This window comes from Eptatretus burgeri, chromosome 13 (assembly GCF_056783735.1).
Source record: "Eptatretus burgeri isolate ZD-2024b chromosome 13, Ebu_testis_v1, whole genome shotgun sequence".
In the NCBI taxonomy this organism is placed as follows: Eukaryota; Metazoa; Chordata; class Myxini; order Myxiniformes; family Myxinidae; genus Eptatretus; species Eptatretus burgeri.
Window position 1 is genome coordinate 76,365,756 of NC_140973.1, and position 18,714 is coordinate 76,384,469.

Here is an 18,714-nt window from a genome sequence, read left to right on the forward strand (position 1 = left end):
GTGTCTAATGGTGTCCCTACATGGTGTCTAATGGTGTCCCTACATGGTGTCTAATGGTGTCCCTACATGGTGTCTAATGGTGTCCCTACATGGTGTCTAATGGTGTCCCTACATGGTGTCTAATGGTGTCCCTACATGGTGTCTAATGGTGTCCCTACATGGTGTCTAATGGTGTCCCTACATGGTGTCTAATGGTGTCCCTACATGGTGTCTAATGGTGTCCCTACATGGTGTCTAATGGTGTCCCTACATGGTGTCTAATGGTGTCCCTACATGGTGTCTAATGGTGTCCCTACATGGTGTCTAATGGTGTCCCTACATGGTGTCTAATGGTGTCCCTACATGGTGTCTAATGGTGTCCCTACATGGTGTCTAATGGTGTCCCTACATGGTGTCTAATGGTGTCCCTACATGGTGTCTAATGGTGTCCCTACATGGTGTCTAATGGTGTCCCTACATGGTGTCTAATGGTGTCCCTACATGGTGTCTAATGGTGTCCCTACATGGTGTCTAATGGTGTCCCTACATGGTGTCTAATGGTGTCCCTACATGGTGTCTAATGGTGTCCCTACATGGTGTCTAATGGTGTCCCTACATGGTGTCTAATGGTGTCCCTACATGGTGTCTAATGGTGTCCCTACATGGTGTCTAATGGTGTCCCTACATGGTGTCTAATGGTGTCCCTACATGGTGTCTAATGGTGTCCCTACATGGTGTCTAATGGTGTCCCTACATGGTGTCTAATGGTGTCCCTACATGGTGTCTAATGGTGTCCCTACATGGTGTCTAATGGTGTCCCTACATGGTGTCTAATGGTGTCCCTACATGGTGTCTAATGGTGTCCCTACATGGTGTCTAATGGTGTCCCTACATGGTGTCTAATGGTGTCCCTACATGGTGTCTCATGGTGTCTAATGGTGTCCCTACATGGTGTCTGCTGACTTTCCCAAAGATAAGTTTTCCGGTCGTTTTTAACTGATATTTTGTTGTCTCTGTGTTTACTGTGCGTTTCTCGTTCAGTTTTGTTTTAAAACTTGTGAGAATTTGAGAGTATTCGTCAGACTTTTAATGTCAGGTGCGTTGAGGCCTACCCTTGTCCCTGCTTGTGTGTACAACAATCATGTTGATTGTATTTTCTCTTCATGACCTTCAGCTTTCTATTTTCACCACGATCCCTTTACCGCTCTCTCTCAGTTCCTCACAATTATAAACTCTGTTTAATGTCTTAAAATTAAATTAAATTAAGATAAAAACATTTTTCCCCTCTCACCTTACACCTCCTGTAAGCACGTGACTTCCTCGACCTCTTCCTCCTCCTCTATTTTGCCGATTCACCTTTCCATTCCCACTTTGATCATGAAGGTATTCGCCATACGCGTTCACGATCTTTTCAGACATCAAATCCTTCCTCTTCTCCAATGGCTTGATTTCCAATCATCAATTTGGTTTCAGACCAGGTCACTCTACCCTGGATATGCTGCTTCTGTTTTGCCAGCAATGGGCGGAAGTCCTCATTGCCAGACATGAGATCAAAGCTATCTCTTGAGACACATCGTGAGTTTTCCATATGGTCTGGCATCCCGCCCTGCTCGCCAAACTCTCTTCCTATGGTATCCAAGGCAATCTCCATTCATGGCTCACAGACTTCCTCTCCTGCCGCAGTCAACGTGTGGCCCTAAATGGAGTTCTTTCATCCCCTCTTCCTGTGCAGGCTGGAGTTCCTCAAGGTAGCATTCTGGGCCCTGTTCTTTTTCTGGTTTTCATCAATGATCTCTCTGACTCTCTGGAAAATCTTCTATATCTCTTTGTTGATGAGACTCCATCCTCTGCTATACCATTTGTCATCCCTCATATCAGCAAGCCGCAGCCTCCTCGCTCTCTGCAGATCTGGATAAAATCATAAACTGGTCCAACACGTGGAACATGTCTTTCAACCCTGACAAATCTCACACTCTCACTCTGTCTCTCCAAAAGGACCATCTGGAACCATCTCCCCCCCCCACCCCAATCTACTTTCTCAACAATCCTCTGGAAGAAGTCCTTTCTTTCAAGCTTCTGGGTCTCACTATCTGACATGATCTTTCCTGGGAAAGCCACATTTCAAGGCTGGCTTCCAAAGCCAGTGACCGACTGGGCATCTTCCATCATTCAAAGTCCTTCCTTGCCACACCTGAGCTTCGAACCACTTACAAAGCTTTCGTCCGCAGCCTGATGGAGTACTGCTCTCCCCTCTGGGCTGGTAGTCTTGCCTCACACCTTTCTCGGCTTCACGCTGTGGAAACCAAGGCTTTTAGGATCATTGGTATCTCCTGCAATGAAACCGAGTCTTTAGGTCTCTCACTCTCTCACCGCAGGCAGATTGGTGGTCTTTCTCTCTTCTACCGACTCCTCGCCGACCTTGCACACATAGCTCTGTCTGTGATCTGTCCCCCTAATATTTCTGCAGGACCCTTAAGGTCCAGCAGCCCCTTTCGGGTGAAACTGCCAAAATCAAGAATCACCGCTCACCTTCACTCTTTCATTCCTCTTTATTTTTGCCTCTGGAATAAACTCCCAAACTCTCTTCAATCCCACTCCTCCATCCAGGTCTTCAAAACAGCTGCTCACCACCATCTCATATTTTACCCCATCCAAAACCACGATCTTTTCTACCCCCGTTAATCCACCACAAACTCACGTCCTTCAAATTCCCTTTCCTTCCTGAAAGTCCCTGTGATGTCCATATTGTTTCCCTCGTGTATCCCACCCAATCCCTCTCTCTCTCCCACAGATCTCCTCATGTCTCTGTTCCCTACTGTTATTGTGCTTCCCACTTTTCTGCTTCTCCCTTTGTTACAAGTTCTGTGTGTTAGCTCTTATATGAGCCGAGACAAAGTATACAAAATAAAAATTGACGAAACACCCTAAAACTCAAACTTGCTCTCTAACATCATAATAAAGCCATGTACCAATTTTCAATTGAATATGTTAAGGGGTATGAGGGGGGAAAAAAACAATTAGTCTGGAAAACCACAGGTGGGATGGACAGACGGAAAGCAGTCCTATACAGTCGTCCCCTCCGGTGATGCCGGTAGGGGACTGATAACATGCTCTTTGCACGTAGTTTCTTTCCTCTCAATCTAAAGTATATGCACCGCCGACATTGCAAGCAAATCAATATTCATCCACTCTCCTGACCGATTCATTGGTTTGAAGCTGATGTTATAAAATTACGAGTAGGAGAATTCAGTGTTTGAATTAGTTGATGTTTATGGTAAAATCGCCACCTTAAAACGGCTGCTTCCCAAATTGCAAAGAATGGTCCTTATAACGCCAGCCAATGTTTACAGATACCAATCTAAATTTTCTTTTACAGGCAAGCGAATCCAACTTCTCACACGACATAGAGTCAGCATTCCGTTGATCCTGTACCGCACGACAAGGATTGAAGATTCCTAAACGGTTATTTGTATATTTGTACAATGTGGAACGTTTACGAGAGCCAAGGAACGAGTTGCACGGTTGAAGTGTGGCTTTCGAAGCTGGCTTTAAAATACTTTGTCCATAATTGGTCTTGGATTCCTAATAAAACGACATGTAAACCTTTACGTGATTCTTGGAAGCACGGGGTGTTGAGTTGACCAGGTATTGTCATTTGTTGCTACAAGTAAGAGAAGTGGATAAACATGCCAGGCTGCATCAGGTTGATTTAAACCGGGTATTGCCGCCATACCCTGCAGTGCAATATGGCATGGCCTCGAGGTACGCACACTCACGTCTAAGCCGTCTAGCCTGGGTTTGAATCCTGACCCGGCGATAAACTGTCATCCCGGTGTTTCACAGGCATGGAGATTCATCAATGTGTGTGCCGTCTCTCGGATGGATGCCAGATGTTAAACTCGCAGGCCAAAATTAGCTGGTGGATTTAAGATCCCACGGTGTCCTTCACGAAGAGTAGGCGAGTTATCGTCGACACCCTGAATAAGTTTCCAAGTTCCAGCCCTGACTACTTTGTGGCATGTCAGGCCTAGCCAGCCAGTTTGTGAGAAGACTTGGGCCAAAAAGCTCCTCTGGCCGACCTCACAAGAACGTGAGAATAATTGTGGCCGTTAAAGAAGAAGAAAGAAGAAGTTGCCATTTCCTGTAGTACATTGTGAAAGGTAAGATAATGTCATCCTCCATCGAAGCCTCAGGTCTGATGCCCTGGGAGACACACTGTTGAGTGGTTCTACAGTAGACAACATAAACAACTGCAAGGTTGAAGTTGCATCTTAACCAAAAACTATTACTACCACTAGTACGCCGACGCCCGACCTGCGGCGTTGTCGACAAAATATCCTTTGGAATTCCTTTTGTTTCTTGCTCAATGACCCTTTACCGTGATAAATAGCACAAGATTGTGAATGAGCTGAGTATCGTTTGCTTCAAAGGGGTTTCTTTAAAAACCGCCTTTTTCAACGTTTGGGTTTCTTTCTGAAAAACGTGGTTTTTTTTTTTACCCTCGCCGAAGGAGAGGAGGGTATTGCATTTGGATCCGTTTGTTTCTTGCAAAATCGAAGATTTTCATGTATATTGGTCAGTCGATTTTGCTATTCTGTCTGTCTGTCTGTCTGTCTGTTGGGTGGTTGCTAGACGACCGTTATTCTCAGGTTTTCCGTCTGTTTGTTTGTATGTAATGGACAGCTCTGGAGGCCAGAGGAGTCAACGGATTTTGATGAAACCTGACTGGTAGGTTCATACTAGGATCTAGTTGTATGCTTTTGAGCACCGTTGCTATGGACGCCACCGTTGCCGAGCAACGGGACTTTGAAATTTTTGGAAAAATCCTAGAAAAAAAAAATCGAAAATCAAAAATCGGCTTCCGCGCTTTTATGCGCTCTATAATCAAGCTCTTTGTCAAAAAATTTCAGCCCGATCCGTCAAAAACTGTATGACGAGTATGCAATTATATAGCGACCACCCATGTCGCCTTCCGGCTTGTCTGTCTGTCTGTCTGTCTGGCTGTCTGTCATCTACAGGTCACAATTTTCAACCAATCTTCACGAAACTTCACCACATCGTAGAGTTTGTCATAAGGAAGAAGCCTATTGTTTTTGAGGTCAAAAGGTCAACATAGGCCAAAGGTCAACAACTACGGTGAGATTTCTAAATTCCTCAATTTTCATCCGATTGACTTGAAGTTTGAAGAGGATTTAGATTTCATGTCAATGAATCCAACCACCATTTATTTTGGAGGTCCACATAGGCCAAAAGGTCAACACAGGTCGAATTTCTAAAATTGTCAATTTTCATCCGATTCACTTGAAATTTGAAGATGAGTCGCACATTTGGTCATTTAATTCAACCACCAATTATTTTTGAGGTCAAATTTGTTTTATGGATTTTGTATGATGCTCTGTATGACGTCGTCTTTTTGTTTGTTTGCTTGTTTGTTTGTTTGTCTGTCTGTGTCCGTTTATTTGTCCGCACAGAACTTTCGTGTTTTTCTCTGCAACCGCTTGTCAGATTGAGACAAAATTTTCACCATTGGTGCGAATACTCATGTAGAATGTTTTAATGATAATTATGACGTCATTGGACACGTGTTGTGGCAGCAATACGAGCAAAACGGAAAAACTTTGGACCTCTGTATCTCTGAAACCGCACCAAGGAAAAAATTAAAACTTGGCACATAGCAAGTACTTCTCATGGGGAATGAGTGTGATTTTTTTATTTATTTATAACATCACAGCTGCCCTTGTTATGACGTCATAATTGCATATGTAGAACATCACATCCAATCAGTCTGAAAAATTTTGAAGGTCATCTCGGGATAAAATGGTCCACAGAAAAAAATTTCATTACGTCATTGGTCACGTACTTTGGCAGCCATATTGTATTAAAAAAAAAAATCTTCTCTGAAGTGGCTAAACAAATCAAGGTGAAACTTTACATGTATGACCACCTGTCCATGAGGAACAAAAGGTTAACATGTATATCATATCACAGGTAACATGGTTGGCAGCCATATTGGATTTATCCTGAAACCTATAAATATACACCACTCAAAAGAAGTCCTGGCGAGGGTCTGCAATCTCCGATTGCTCTTTTTATTGTTCAACGTTTTTTTCCTTCAAGTTAATTACACTTTCCGTTATTACATTAGCAAAACTTTGTGAATAGTTTTGTTTGTTAAAGATATACATATATTTATATATATATTTAGGTACTATAGATATGCCTATGAATCGTGAATGGGCTGGAGGGAACCCTAACCCTAACCCTAAACCCAACAGCTGCGAGCAGTTCCAGTCAAGCAAGTGTGAGCAGTTCTGCACATCCATTTCAAGCATTGACAAGGAAGCATGGAGTGAGATGTGAGATGGGACAAGCTATCCATATGGAGGCATATGTAAAGGCAATGGCTAATGTTGTTGTTCCATCAACAATAGTTGCAGCCTCGAAAATGCATGGAAGGGCCGTGTTCTTCCTTGAATGCAAAGCTGAAGCAAATAAGGCGATACAGAAAGGGATTGTTGTGGGAGGATTATTTATACAAGTTGAACCTCTCTCGAGTCTTGGCACATGGATTACCTTGTCCAACATACCTCCTTTCATGGCCGATAATGTAGTTGTGCCTTTCCTGGAGTGATTGGGAGTGCTAAGATCACCAATCAGGCCTGTGTCTCTCGGTTATCTTGAGCCTGCCCTATGTCATATCCTGTCTTTCAAAAGACAGGTCTCAATCGAGTTGAGAAATGACACGGAATGTGAGGGATCCTTTTGAAGGGAAGAATTAGAAGATATTTTATATGACTAATGAGCCTTGTTGTTTTGTATGTGAGTCAAAGGATGACATGAGAGCAGACTGCCCACTATCTTAAAATAAGTATCTACTTCTTGATACCCTGACAAGCCTACGGAAAAGACGTCATTCCAAAAGCTTCTGTATCGTCTTCTCATCCTGACCTTTCTTCTGCTGAAGATCAATGGCAGACAATGAAGGTAGGGAGGGGGAAGAGAGTGCAGAAGAGAAAATACGAACCAGAAGGCAAAGGGGCTTCAGATCACACCGACGTTGAAGATGCAGCCAACAAGGACTTGAAGCGATCCGCAAGGTCTAGTGTTTTGGAGGAGACAGAAATTGTGACCCAACTGGTGCAAATGGAAGATGAGGAAGATGTTGTTCCTCAAGTTACAGATCATGGGAAGTCTCTGCTGCCAGAAGCACGCAAAGACCTGTTGAGGAGTGAACAGAAAGATGGATCATCCATGAACTAACCTGGCATGGTAATGAAGAATGACTCTCTGGCATGTCCTGACCTGTCAGAGTCAAATGAGACTGAGATGTCTGTCACTTACACACTACATCCAGACAAACCAACAACAACTAAAATGATGATTCATAATAACTCGATGATTGATGCATCCATGGCAGCAGTTTTGCGTGAAAGGACTGCCACTGAATCAGAACTGCCCTCAAGGCATCATTCGTGTATTCCTGGCCATGAAATATTAGAGCTCCTTAAGCAAAGTTTGCACAGTCGGAAGAAAGTTGAAACTGCTCTAAAACGGTGGAAAGATTATAAAACACTTGTGCATTCCATGTATATACTGAGGAGAGATGGACAACAAAGCAAGACTTCAGGTTCGGCTGAACAAGTCAGAGTCAGGAAGTTTCTTGCAAATTTTCTAAGTTATGGTGCGAAGCATGATTTGGCTTCGACTGTGTTTCTCCTTCTATAAGTCTCATTTTATGTAATGACAGCATTATGTTTTCGCTTGGGATCACTGAATGTTAACGGGTGTAAAGATGCATTTTGTTTGCACCAAGTACTGTCATTCTGTTTAAAGGAGAAACTTGGAGTAGCATTTCTACAGGAGACCCACACAACCCAAGAGGCTGCCTTCCGATGGGAAAATAAATGGCAAGGATTGGCTTTGTTCAGTCATCTCACAGATACATCTTGCGGAGTGGTTGTCCTGTTTTCGCCAAGTGTGAAACCTGAAATACTTGTAAATGAAGTCAGTTTGGGTCGTTTGTTGCATGTAAAGGTAAGGCTTGAATATTTTGTTGTTAACTTCGTCAACATTTATGCACCATGTATCGGAGCTGTGCAAGGGTGCGGTTCTTCGATCACATGCGGAGATTCATGCTCACCTTGTCTGACGAAGAGCGTGTGATTCTTGGAGGGGATTTTAATTGCTCTCTCAATCCCTCCCTAGATAGAGTGGGTAAAGAGCCACACAGTCCTTCTGCTAAAGTATTACAACAAGTGGCTACACTGTTCAACCTGAGAGACATCTGGCGTGTACAGCACCCCACAGAGAAATCATTTACTTACACTAGTATCGGGGGTGGTAATATCTCGCAATCCCGACTAGACCGATTTTACTTGTCTCCCCGTTGCTGCAGGAGTGCAAGTTGCTCCGGTATAAAATTGGCACATTTTTCAGATCATCATCTGGCCTGGATTAAGCTTTCCCTGGCTGAGGCAAAGCATGGCACTGGGTTCTGGCATCTCAACAATGCCTTAGTCAAGGATGAAGCTTTTTTGTTAAACTTGTTACGTTATTGAAATTGTTATGCCATATGGATCAGGCAGGTGAAGCCTGAAATTATGATGCCAGGAATACTCATATGGATCGAGCAAAGCAATTGGAGTAGAAATTGCTAAGCTCGAAGAGGAATTGTTGCATCTTGAGTGTCGCTTGACCACGCTCACCCCTGCTGAATTGTGCGCTTATGAGGAAAAGAAGACCACCCTCAAAGCGTGTAGTCGCATTTTCTTATTGAGGATGAATATGCCCCCCGAGTTATCTCAAAACTTTGGAAAGGCACAAAGGTCGACTGAGGACGATATCCAGTGTTCTGGCAGAAGATGGCTCCTTGCTCAATGATCCTGAGCGTGTTCATGAACGGATTTGAGGTTTTTACACTCAGGTAAGAAGGTGGACGCGGATGCTTGCGGAACTTTGTGGAACGGCCTCCCTGAAGCGAGTCCAGAATACAGAGAATGACAGGAAGCTCCATTTTCTCTGGAAGAATTAACAATTGCTCTGCGTAGCCTGTCGCTGGATAAGTCCCCTGGAGTGGATGGCCTGTCTTGTGAATTTTACACCAAAGTATGGGATTTGATCGGACTTGACTACCTTAGTGTAGTTCAGGAAGCATGTGATACAGCCCAAATGCCGCTGTCTTGGAGGCGAGCAACTTTGACTCTGATTCCTAAGAAGGGTGACTTGAGAGACATAAGGAACTATCGGCCAGTGTCTCTGTTGTGCATGGCCTACATAATTATGGCAAAAATGTTGTCAAATTGTCTGGGACTGGTGTTACAAAAATTAGTTAGCCCGAACCAGTCATACACCATCCCTCGCAGAACAATACAGGACAACATATCCCTGGTCAGAGACAATACAGGATGCGGACAAGACTCAAGACTCAAATTGGATTCCTTTCCTTGGATCAAGAGAAAGCTTTTGACCAAATGAACCATGATTACCTCGTTGAGACCCTGATAACTTTTGGGTTGGGGAGGAGATATGTAGGCATGATCCAGATGCTGTACTTGTACGTCAGCAGAATGCCTACTTAAAGTCAATGGTCACTTGCTCGCCCCCTTTCCATTCAAAAGAGGAATAAGATAAGGACGTCCCCCGTCAGACCAACTTTATTCTCTGTGCATAAAACCCTTCCTTTGTTTGATGAGGCGAAGGTTAACTGGCATGGTGGTACCAAACAACAGGCTCTCCCTCATACTTTCTGCAAACGCAGACGACGTCCTTGTTTTAACCAGCAGTGCAAGGAACATGCAAGCAGTTTATGATTGTCAACAGGTCTACTCAACAGCATCGTATGCTTCAATCAATTGGAGAAAAAGTTCTGCGCCTCTGATTGGACCAATGCAGATCACAGGGTTCCCAAAACCTTTTCAGGAATTGACATGGAGTCGCAATGAGCTAAAATACTTGGGGGTGCATTTGTCCACTTCAAGTGGGTGCTCACCACTTGTCAACTGGAACACTTTTTTGGGGACAAGATAGAAGCAAAATTGAGAGACTGGAGTGAGCTGCTAAAAGTCCTGTCACTGAGAGGGAAAACACTTCTCATTAAACAATTTATCATTCCAAAGTTGATATTCAAGATGTCTTGCATAAGCATTCCAGAGGAGTTTCTGCTTGAGATGCAGAGGAAGTTGTTGGACTACTTTTGGAATGGCAAACACTGGGTTTCCTTGGATGAAGGTGGACAGCCTTTTCCCGACCTTCGAAGCCACTACGACACATCTAGGCTGAAGACTATTCAACGCTACCTGTATGGGAATCCTGCACCGCAATGGTGCTCATTGGTGTCGTACTTTTTCAGCAAAGTATTAAATCTTGGGTGTGAAAGGCATATTTTTACCATTACTTCACACAACCAGTCAAGTTCGACATTGCCTCTCTTTTATCAAGAAATGCTAAGGGCTTGACATGTTGCCGACATAAAAAGAACAGATCCTTCTCCAAGCAAAGCCTTGTTTGAAGAACCACTCTTTCTCAACCCTCTTCTGCAAGGCCCAACCCTGGCTTCATGCTCATTAGGAAGGAAGCTCTTGACTGGTAATATATCCACGGTGGGAGGCCTTCTGAATGATAGGAAGAGAGGCCTTCTCTCATCAGAGGAACACGCAGTGAAAATGGGCTTACGGACAATTAGAATCCCCTCAAGGATACTCCAAGAGGTGAAAATGTCTTTTCCTCCTGATTGCTTGGCATACTTTGAGAATCCAAATGAGGGTGACAGAACTTTGCAGATGTCCAGCAGCAACTTCATGGACTCTAGAATCGAACCACAATATTGCGAGCTCCCTCGGCCACCACCCGCACACAACATGGGTTGGCCCCCTGGTACAGCTAAAACGTCATTCAGTGGAATGTCAAGGAAGAACATATACCTGCTGGTCATGCACTCGCTCCTCGACATGGTTCTTGCAACCCGACGGGATACTCTCTGGCGTGAGATTCTTCCACTTACTTTTCAAAGTCATCCATGTTGGGGTTCACTCTATCTCTACCCAATGCCAAGAACATTGGCGGACTTAAGTTGAAGATTGCTGCATGGTGCCTTAAGCTCTGGAGCCATGATGCGGCATTTTACAAACATTCCAGAGGAATTGCTGCTTTTGTGGTGAAAGAGAAACGGTATTTCACGTGTACCTACAATGTCACCATCTTCAGCCAATTTTCTTACAGATGAAAAACTTACTTTTGCATTTCTGGCTTCACTTCTCACCAACACTCTTCATCATCGGACACCCGGTGAAGAAGCAGAGCAAGTCACGAGATCTCTTTGTCAACTACATTGTAACTTGTGCAAAGATGGCGATATATAAAGTTCGGAAGGAAAAAATTGAAAGGAATGTGGTGGAACACGGTGCTTTGAGCCTGAAAGTCTTGATACGCTCACGCATCGTCTCAGAATATAAGGCGGCAGAATATGGTAACACTGTTCAAAATTTTAAGGAAACTTGGACCACAAACGAAGCACATTGTCGTATCTCCCAACAAGGCACTTTCCTCGTATTCGTATCAATGTGTTATTTTGATAACTTGTTTTTTCTTCCCTTCCCTTTCTCTCTTGGTGCCGCTTTCTCTTAAAATGCTGCACCTTACCTACTACAGTCGTGACCGTGTACTAGCAAGGGTGAGAAGAGCGAGCGACATTAAATAGAATTGTGGAAATTCTAACAAAAGCACTACAACTATGATTACGACTACGCCTACTACGACTACGACTTTAATGGCTCCAATTATTCCCATCTTCTTGTGGGGTCAGCTGGGGATCCGTTTTTGTAACAAATCTTTAACTATCTGACGGGTTAGACCTAACGGTCTGTCAAATTAAGAAAAAAACAGAGACTGAGCTTTGTCACCGAGGATTCAAGTATTTTTATGGGTCATGCTTTCCATGGCATCATTAAATGCAACGTGTGAGGCAGGAGCACCAGCCAAAAGGGGAGGGCAATACTCCATCGAGCTGCTGATGAAAGCCTTGGAAGCTGATAAAAAGTTCAGATTTACCAAGGTGAGACGATGCATGATGGAGGATGCCCAGTCGGTGCCTGGCTTTGGCAGCTAACTTAGATATGTGATTTTTACAAGAAAGATCATGCCTGATAGTGAGGCCCAAAAGTTTGTGTGTCTGAACTTCACGAGGTTTGTTAAGGAAGTAGATGGGAGGATTTGCCAGACTATACTTTGGGAGAGACAGAATGAGAGTGTGAGATCTGCTAGGATTGAAAGACACATTCCAAGTGTTGGACCAGCTCGTGATTTGATCAAAGTCTGCAGAGAGGGAACCAGCTGCTGCCTGCCTTTCTAAGAGATATGAGGGTAAATGTGCAGAGGTGGCCTTGGATGCCATAGGCTCAGAATTAGGAGAGCAAGTCAGGTGCCAGACTGTGTCAAATGCTCAAGATATATCCAGAGATGACTCTGATCTCTTTTCTGAGAGTAAGTGTCTCCATATTACATTGTTAGGAGTGCAGCAGCAGCATGTCTATGTTGGAGTGGCCAGGCCTACACCCAAACTGATGGTGTCAGATGAGGCTGTTGGAGAAAAGGAAGTATTTCATGTCAACTGTGATGTTGGATTCTATGACTGCTTATAATTGGAAGGAAGCTAATAGGCCTGAAGTTAAGGTATCTGTTTGTTTTTTTTTGTATACCTTGTCGAGGCTCGGATGAGAGCGAACAGACAACGCACATCAAGGGGGGCATGAGACAGGAGGGGAGGGAGTGGGAAGGACAAAATAGTGGGGAACAGAGACATTTGGAGATCTGTGGAAGGGAGAGGGATGGGACGGGAACATGGGGAATAGAAGATGGACATTACAGGGACTTTCAGGAAGGACATCAGGGAATTTGAAAGAGGTGGGCTTGGGTGGATTATCGGGGGTAGAAAAGGTCGAGGATTTGGATGGGGGATGAAAAGAGGAGGTGGTGAACAGCTGTTTTGAAGGCCTGGAGGGAAGAATGGGAATGAATAGAGTGAGGGAGTTCATTCCAAAGGTGGGGAAAAAAGAGGAATGAAAGAGTGAAGGTGAGCAGTGATTCGTGATTTTGGTATTCTTTACCAGAAGGGGGGTTGTTGGCGGACCTTGAGCGCCCTGCGGAAATGTGGTGGGGACAAATCGCAGAGAGAGCAGGGGGGGCGAGGCTGGAGAGGAGACGGTAGAAGAGAGAAAGACCACCGACCAACCTGCGGTGATTGAGTGAGAGGCCCAAAGACTCAGCCTCAATGCGGGAGATGCCAATGATCCGAAATGCCCTGGTTTCTACAGCGTGAAGCCGAGAAAGGTGGGAGGCAAGAGCACCAGCCCAGAGGGGAGAGCAGTACTCCATTAGGCTGTGGACAAAAGCTTTGTAAGTAGTCAGGAGCTCAGGTGGGCCAAGGAAGGACCTTGCACGACGGAGGATTCCCAGTCGGTGACTGGCTTTGGAGGCGAGGTTTGAAATGTGACTTTCCCAGGAAAGGTCATGGCAGATAGTGAGACCCAGAAGCTTGAAAGAAAGGACTTCTTCCAGAGGATTGTTGAGAAAGTGGATGGGGGAGTTTTCTAAACGGTCCTTTCGAAGAGACATAGTGAGAGTGTGAGATTTGTCCGGATTGAAAGACATGTTCCACGTGTTGAACCAGTTTGTGATTTTATCCAGATCAGCAGTGAGCGAAGAAGCTGCTGCTTGCTGGTCTGAGGGATGACCGATGGTACGGCAGAGGGTGGAGTCATCAGCAAAGGGACATAGAGGATTTTCCAGAGAGTCGGAGAGATCATTGATGAAAACTAGAAAAAGAACAGGGCCCAGAATGCTACCTTGAAGAACTCCAGCCTGGACAGGAAGGGAGGATGAAAGAACTCCATTTAGGGCCACACGGTGACTGCGACAGGAGAAGAAGTCTGCGAGCCATGAGTGGAGATGGCCTTGGATACCATAGGAAGGGAGTTTGGTGAGTAGGGCAGGGTGCCAGACTTTGTCAAAAGCACGTGATATGTCCAGGGATACGGCTCGGATTTCCTGTCTGGAATTGAGGGCTTCCATCTATTGTTTGGAGAGCAGAAGCAGCATATCCAGGGTAGAGTGACCTGATTTGAAACCAAATTGATGATCAGAAATTAAGCCATTGGAGAAGAGGAAGGATTTAATGTCTGAAGCGATGATGGATTCCATAACCTTTCTGATGATTGGGAGAAGGCTGATTGGTCTGTAAGTTGCAGGGATCTGTTTTTGCAGCTTTTTATGCAGGGCAGTGATGTTTGCTGATTTCCAAGCAGATGGCAGATGGCCGTGAGCAAATGAGAGGGTGAATAGAACAGAGAGAGGGTGAGCAAGAGCAGAAGAGCAGGCTTTGAGAACACGTGGGCTGATTCTGTCTGGACCGGTTGCAGAATCTGAGTCGAGGTTTGACAGCAAGTTCTCCACCTTATCAGGAGAAAAGCACACAGAGTCCAGGGACAGTTGGGTGCGACTGGGTAAAGTGGGTAGAGATAGTGATGGGTTTTGGACACATTAATTTAGCAGCAAACACAGAGTTTAGCCATTCAGCTTTTTCACGTGCGGTATCAGCAGTGCTGCCATTTGAGTTAAAGGAGGGGATGGAGGGGGAACATACACCAGAAACAGATTTGATTAGATGCCACTAGGATTTTGAGGAGGGAGAGAGGTTTGAGAGTTCAGACTTAAGATGAGAAAGATGTTGTTTTCTGGCTCTCCTGAGGTTAGATACGCACTTGTTCCGAGCTTTATGGAAGGAACTGAGATTGCCCTCAGTTGGGTTTGCTTTCCATGAGGCAAAGGCAAGTTGTTTCAGGACAACTGCCTCACAACAAGCTTCAGTGAACCAAGGGTGGGAGGAAGGGTAGGACAACTGAAGACGAGAGGGGATAAATCTGTGCATCAGGGAGAGCAAGTTTCTTTGAAAGAATTCCCAGGATGAGTTGATGTTGGAGAAAGTAGCGATAGGAGACCAGTCTGTAAGTTTGAGGGCTGCTCGGAGACCCTGCCAGTCGGCTTGAGTGAAATGCCAGACTCGACGGCGGTGAGGTGGTTCTCTGATGACAGCCAGAGAGATGTCCACTTTGACAAGGACGTGGTCATAAGAACCGATTGGAGCAGAAAAAAGAGCAGCAGATATTGTCAGGGAAATTTGTCAAAATCAGATCCAGAAGAGATGGAGATTGGTTGAGATCCGGGTCGGGAAGTTGACCGATTGAGTCAGTCCCAATGAGTCGCAGAAAGCTTTTGCTGAGGTGCCATGACAGGTGAGAGAGGTACCCACACCTAGCCAACTGGCATGATGACAATTGAAGTCGCCACATATGAGGAAGAGAGAGTTTGGATGAGAAGAGAGAAGATGGTCCATGTTTTCAGATAGTGAGGTGTAGATGGAGTCATCACTGTTAGGTGGACGGTACAGTACACATATAAACATGAGGTGGGAGTGGAGGGGAAGCCGTAGCCAGAGGTATCCTGGGGGTGTGGGGGAGTGAGGGCAGTGTATGGAGAGTGAGGAATAGATTCTTTGATGAAGAGAGCAACACCTCCACCAGGACGAGGCTCAGGTCTGTCATACCGGAGGAGGGAGTAACCGGGGAGAGATACTTGGGAGTCAGACATGTCTTGGTGGAGGAAAGTTTCTGTTAGGCAGATTATGTCTGGTTTGTCAGGGCAACCTGTATGGAAAGATCTGAAAGGTTTGAGCGAAGGCTCCGGATATTTGAGGTCCATATTTTTAATGAAGAGGTAGGGGAGGAGGCTTTGGGTGCAGGGGGTGGGGGCGGGAGGGGATGGTAGGACAAGGGATGAGGGAGGGGATGAAAGGAGTGTTGTTGAAAGAGTGTGGGGGATTGCAGAATAGCTAGGGGAGGGGGCCAAATCAGGAGGAGAAAAGGCTCTGTGGTGCTGGGGGAGAGGGGGACAAGAGAGGAGGAAGAAGGCAGTTGAGGATTTGAGGAGGTGGAGTGAAGAGATGGAGGTGAGAGGGCAGTGGAAGGAGGCAGCTTTGTGGATGGGAGGGGGGGAAACTTTGGGAAGGATGAGTGAGGGGGATGAATGGTGAGAGAAAGGTGAGGAGGGAGTTTTTGAGAGGTAGCAGGGAGGCTTGGAGGGAGAAGAGTGGGATGGTTGCTTTGAGAGTGAGGGGTGAGAGGAGTGAGTTGGCACTGAAGTTTGGAAAGCGAACATTCATAGCAAACTGGGTTTTTTTTTTTTTAAGTTTTAGGTCAGTTATGTGATTTAACACATTTCTTGAGGATACAATAAAGGCGAATCAAGAGAATGGAGAGAAGAAGCGTTGTAACAGTTGGATTTTTTAGGCAAGGAATGAAGGAAAGGTCAAATTGAGAGCAGTCTGTTTAAATATCAGAAGAGTAGTGCATTCTGATACAGTAAAGAGTACCACACATGTGAAAGAGGAAGATGAAGCATTATAAGAGATCGTTTTTGTTATTATTATTATTAATGTTTGAGAGAATTTTCAACAGATTAGGTCATGGAAGTGTTGTAGAAAAATTTGAGGAAGAAGAAGAAGAAGAAGAATTGGAGAAAGGTAGCGGTTTTTATTTATTTATTTTTAAGATAAGAAATAGAGTGATTAGTTGGTGAGGGGACGTTAAGAAAGTGGGAAAGATAGAAATCGAAGATAATGGGGAGAAAAAACAAATAAACATGATCGTACATCGAGGGGAACAAAGGGTAGGCCTCAAGCCTCAAGGATAGGCCTCAAGCACCCAGTAAGACAAGTTCTCCGAAATCTCACAAAATAGCACGATTTTTGAAACAAAACCGAACAAGGATCACACAGTAACATGTAGGTGAGAAAATAAACAGTTAAAACGGGACAGATAATGACCGGAAACTTAACTTTGAGATCGTCAGCAGGGAGCCCCCAAGGAGACCTGCCAATGCTCCAAAACCAGAACTGGAAGTCGAACTTTTGCACAAACATTGTCTATTGCAGGATGTTGGCAGACTTCCATCCAGATAGAAGGTGACCGAAAGTAAATTATAGGATGAACAGAGCAGAAAGAGGATGTGCAAGAGTGGCAGAGCAGGTTTTTAAGACACGAGTGCTGATGCTATTCAGGCCTGTTGCAGAGTCAGAGTCGATGGTTGTCAGAAACTTCTTCCCCTTCTCAGGTGTGAGAGACACAGTGTCCATAAGCAATTGGGTATGAGAAGGAAGGGTAAGTTCAGAAAGTGAGGAGACAGTGCGAATGAAACATATTAACTGACAACAGACAACAGCGTATGGTGAACGTGATGCGGACCTGTATTCCCAAATCATAAGCCAGGGGGTTAGATGGGAACACTTACAGGCCTTTTTACTTTTCTGTGATATATTGTCACATATGAGAAAAAGATCAAAAAGGATTATGTGCAGAAAATGAGAAAAACGACAACTCTAAAAGGAAGCAGATTTGAAGGATCATAGGATCTTCATCCAAAATAATTGCGAACATTTCCATCTTCAAAGCTTTCTAAAGGAAGGTTGATGGTCTTTCTATCTTCTACCATCTCCTCTCAGACTTCACCCCCCTTGCTTTGTCTGCTATCGGTCCCATCCATATTTCTGCAGGACGCTCAAGGTCCGCCAGCAACCCCCTTCTGGTTAAACTATCGAAATCAAGAATCACTGCTCACCTTCATTCTTTCATTCCTCTTTTTTTTCCGTCTTTGGAACAAACTCCCACACACTCCTCAATCCCACTCTTCCCTCCAGGTCTTCAAAATAGCTGTTCACCATCTCTTATCTCCCCCCATACAAAACCATGATCTTTTCTACCCCCGTTAATCAACCCCAAACCCACCTCCTTCATATTACCTGCTTTCCTTCCTGAAAATCCCTGTAGTGTCCATCTTGTTTACCTCGTGTACCCAAACACATCCCTCTCCCTTCAACAGATCTCTTCATGAGTCTATTCCCCACTGTTTTGTACTTCCCTCTCCCATCCCTCTTGTCTCCTGCTCTCCTTGTTATATGTTCGGTGTGTTCGCTCTTATTTGAGCCTTGACATTGTATATTGACAAAAACAGAAAAAAGACCTCAATGCTTCAATGACCAGGCAGATTTGATCTGCTCTTATAGTGAGTGATTCCAACATTTCCTATGTCTGCATTCACTCTTCAATGACATATGCCTGACATGTCAGCTCTACAATGAATTACAATCATCCAATAATGATTACCAATAAGAATCGTTTGATTCGTTACACACGGATTCTAGTGGCATAGAATATTATTGCAGTTATGGATAACACCCACACATTTTCCCCAGACTCCCCAGATCTCCGAACCTCAGAGAGTGTTGCAATCCCGATGTCCAAACGCTTGAGCTCAGATGATAACAGACAGGTGATCATCCTCTCTTAGAGATAGGACATTCCAGGCACCAACCTGAAGGGACCGCCTGAGGTTACCACAAGGGGACCGCCTGAGGTTACCGCAAGGGGACCGCCGTCTGCTGGACGACACCCTCAGCAACACACTGACACACACTACCGCAATTTTACCCAGGAAGGTTACCCCGTGGTTTTCCTCCTATCATCAAAGAGTGGGTGTCCCAAAGGCTTTGCCCCAATCCCATCACCCGGTGAGCTACCTTGCAAAGGGCAGCTGCACAGGAGATACTCCCATGGAGTGGGTTTTCAATTTTCTTTGCTTTTTTCTTGTGTTTTGCGGAGTGAACGGTTTTACGGTGGTTGGGAGTGCAAA

The 18,714-nt window shown here is 44.9% G+C and overlaps 1 protein-coding gene across 4 annotated transcripts in view; it reads right to left on the reverse strand.

Annotated features, from left to right (window-relative positions):
* LOC147014829 (plexin-B3-like) overlaps window positions 1–18,714 on the reverse strand; it is a 154,849-nt gene that overhangs the window by 89,066 nt on the left and 47,069 nt on the right. The window contains exon 1 of one of the 4 annotated variants that reach the window (XM_085853155.1): window positions 1,271–1,413. The exons of the other annotated variants lie outside the window; for them this stretch is intronic. Coding sequence (XP_085709281.1) covers window positions 1,271–1,398 — 128 coding nt within the window. The 5' untranslated portion in view covers window positions 1,399–1,413. Of the gene's footprint in view, window positions 1–1,270; window positions 1,414–18,714 lie in introns of those variants that run through there. 4 annotated transcript variants of the gene reach the window in all.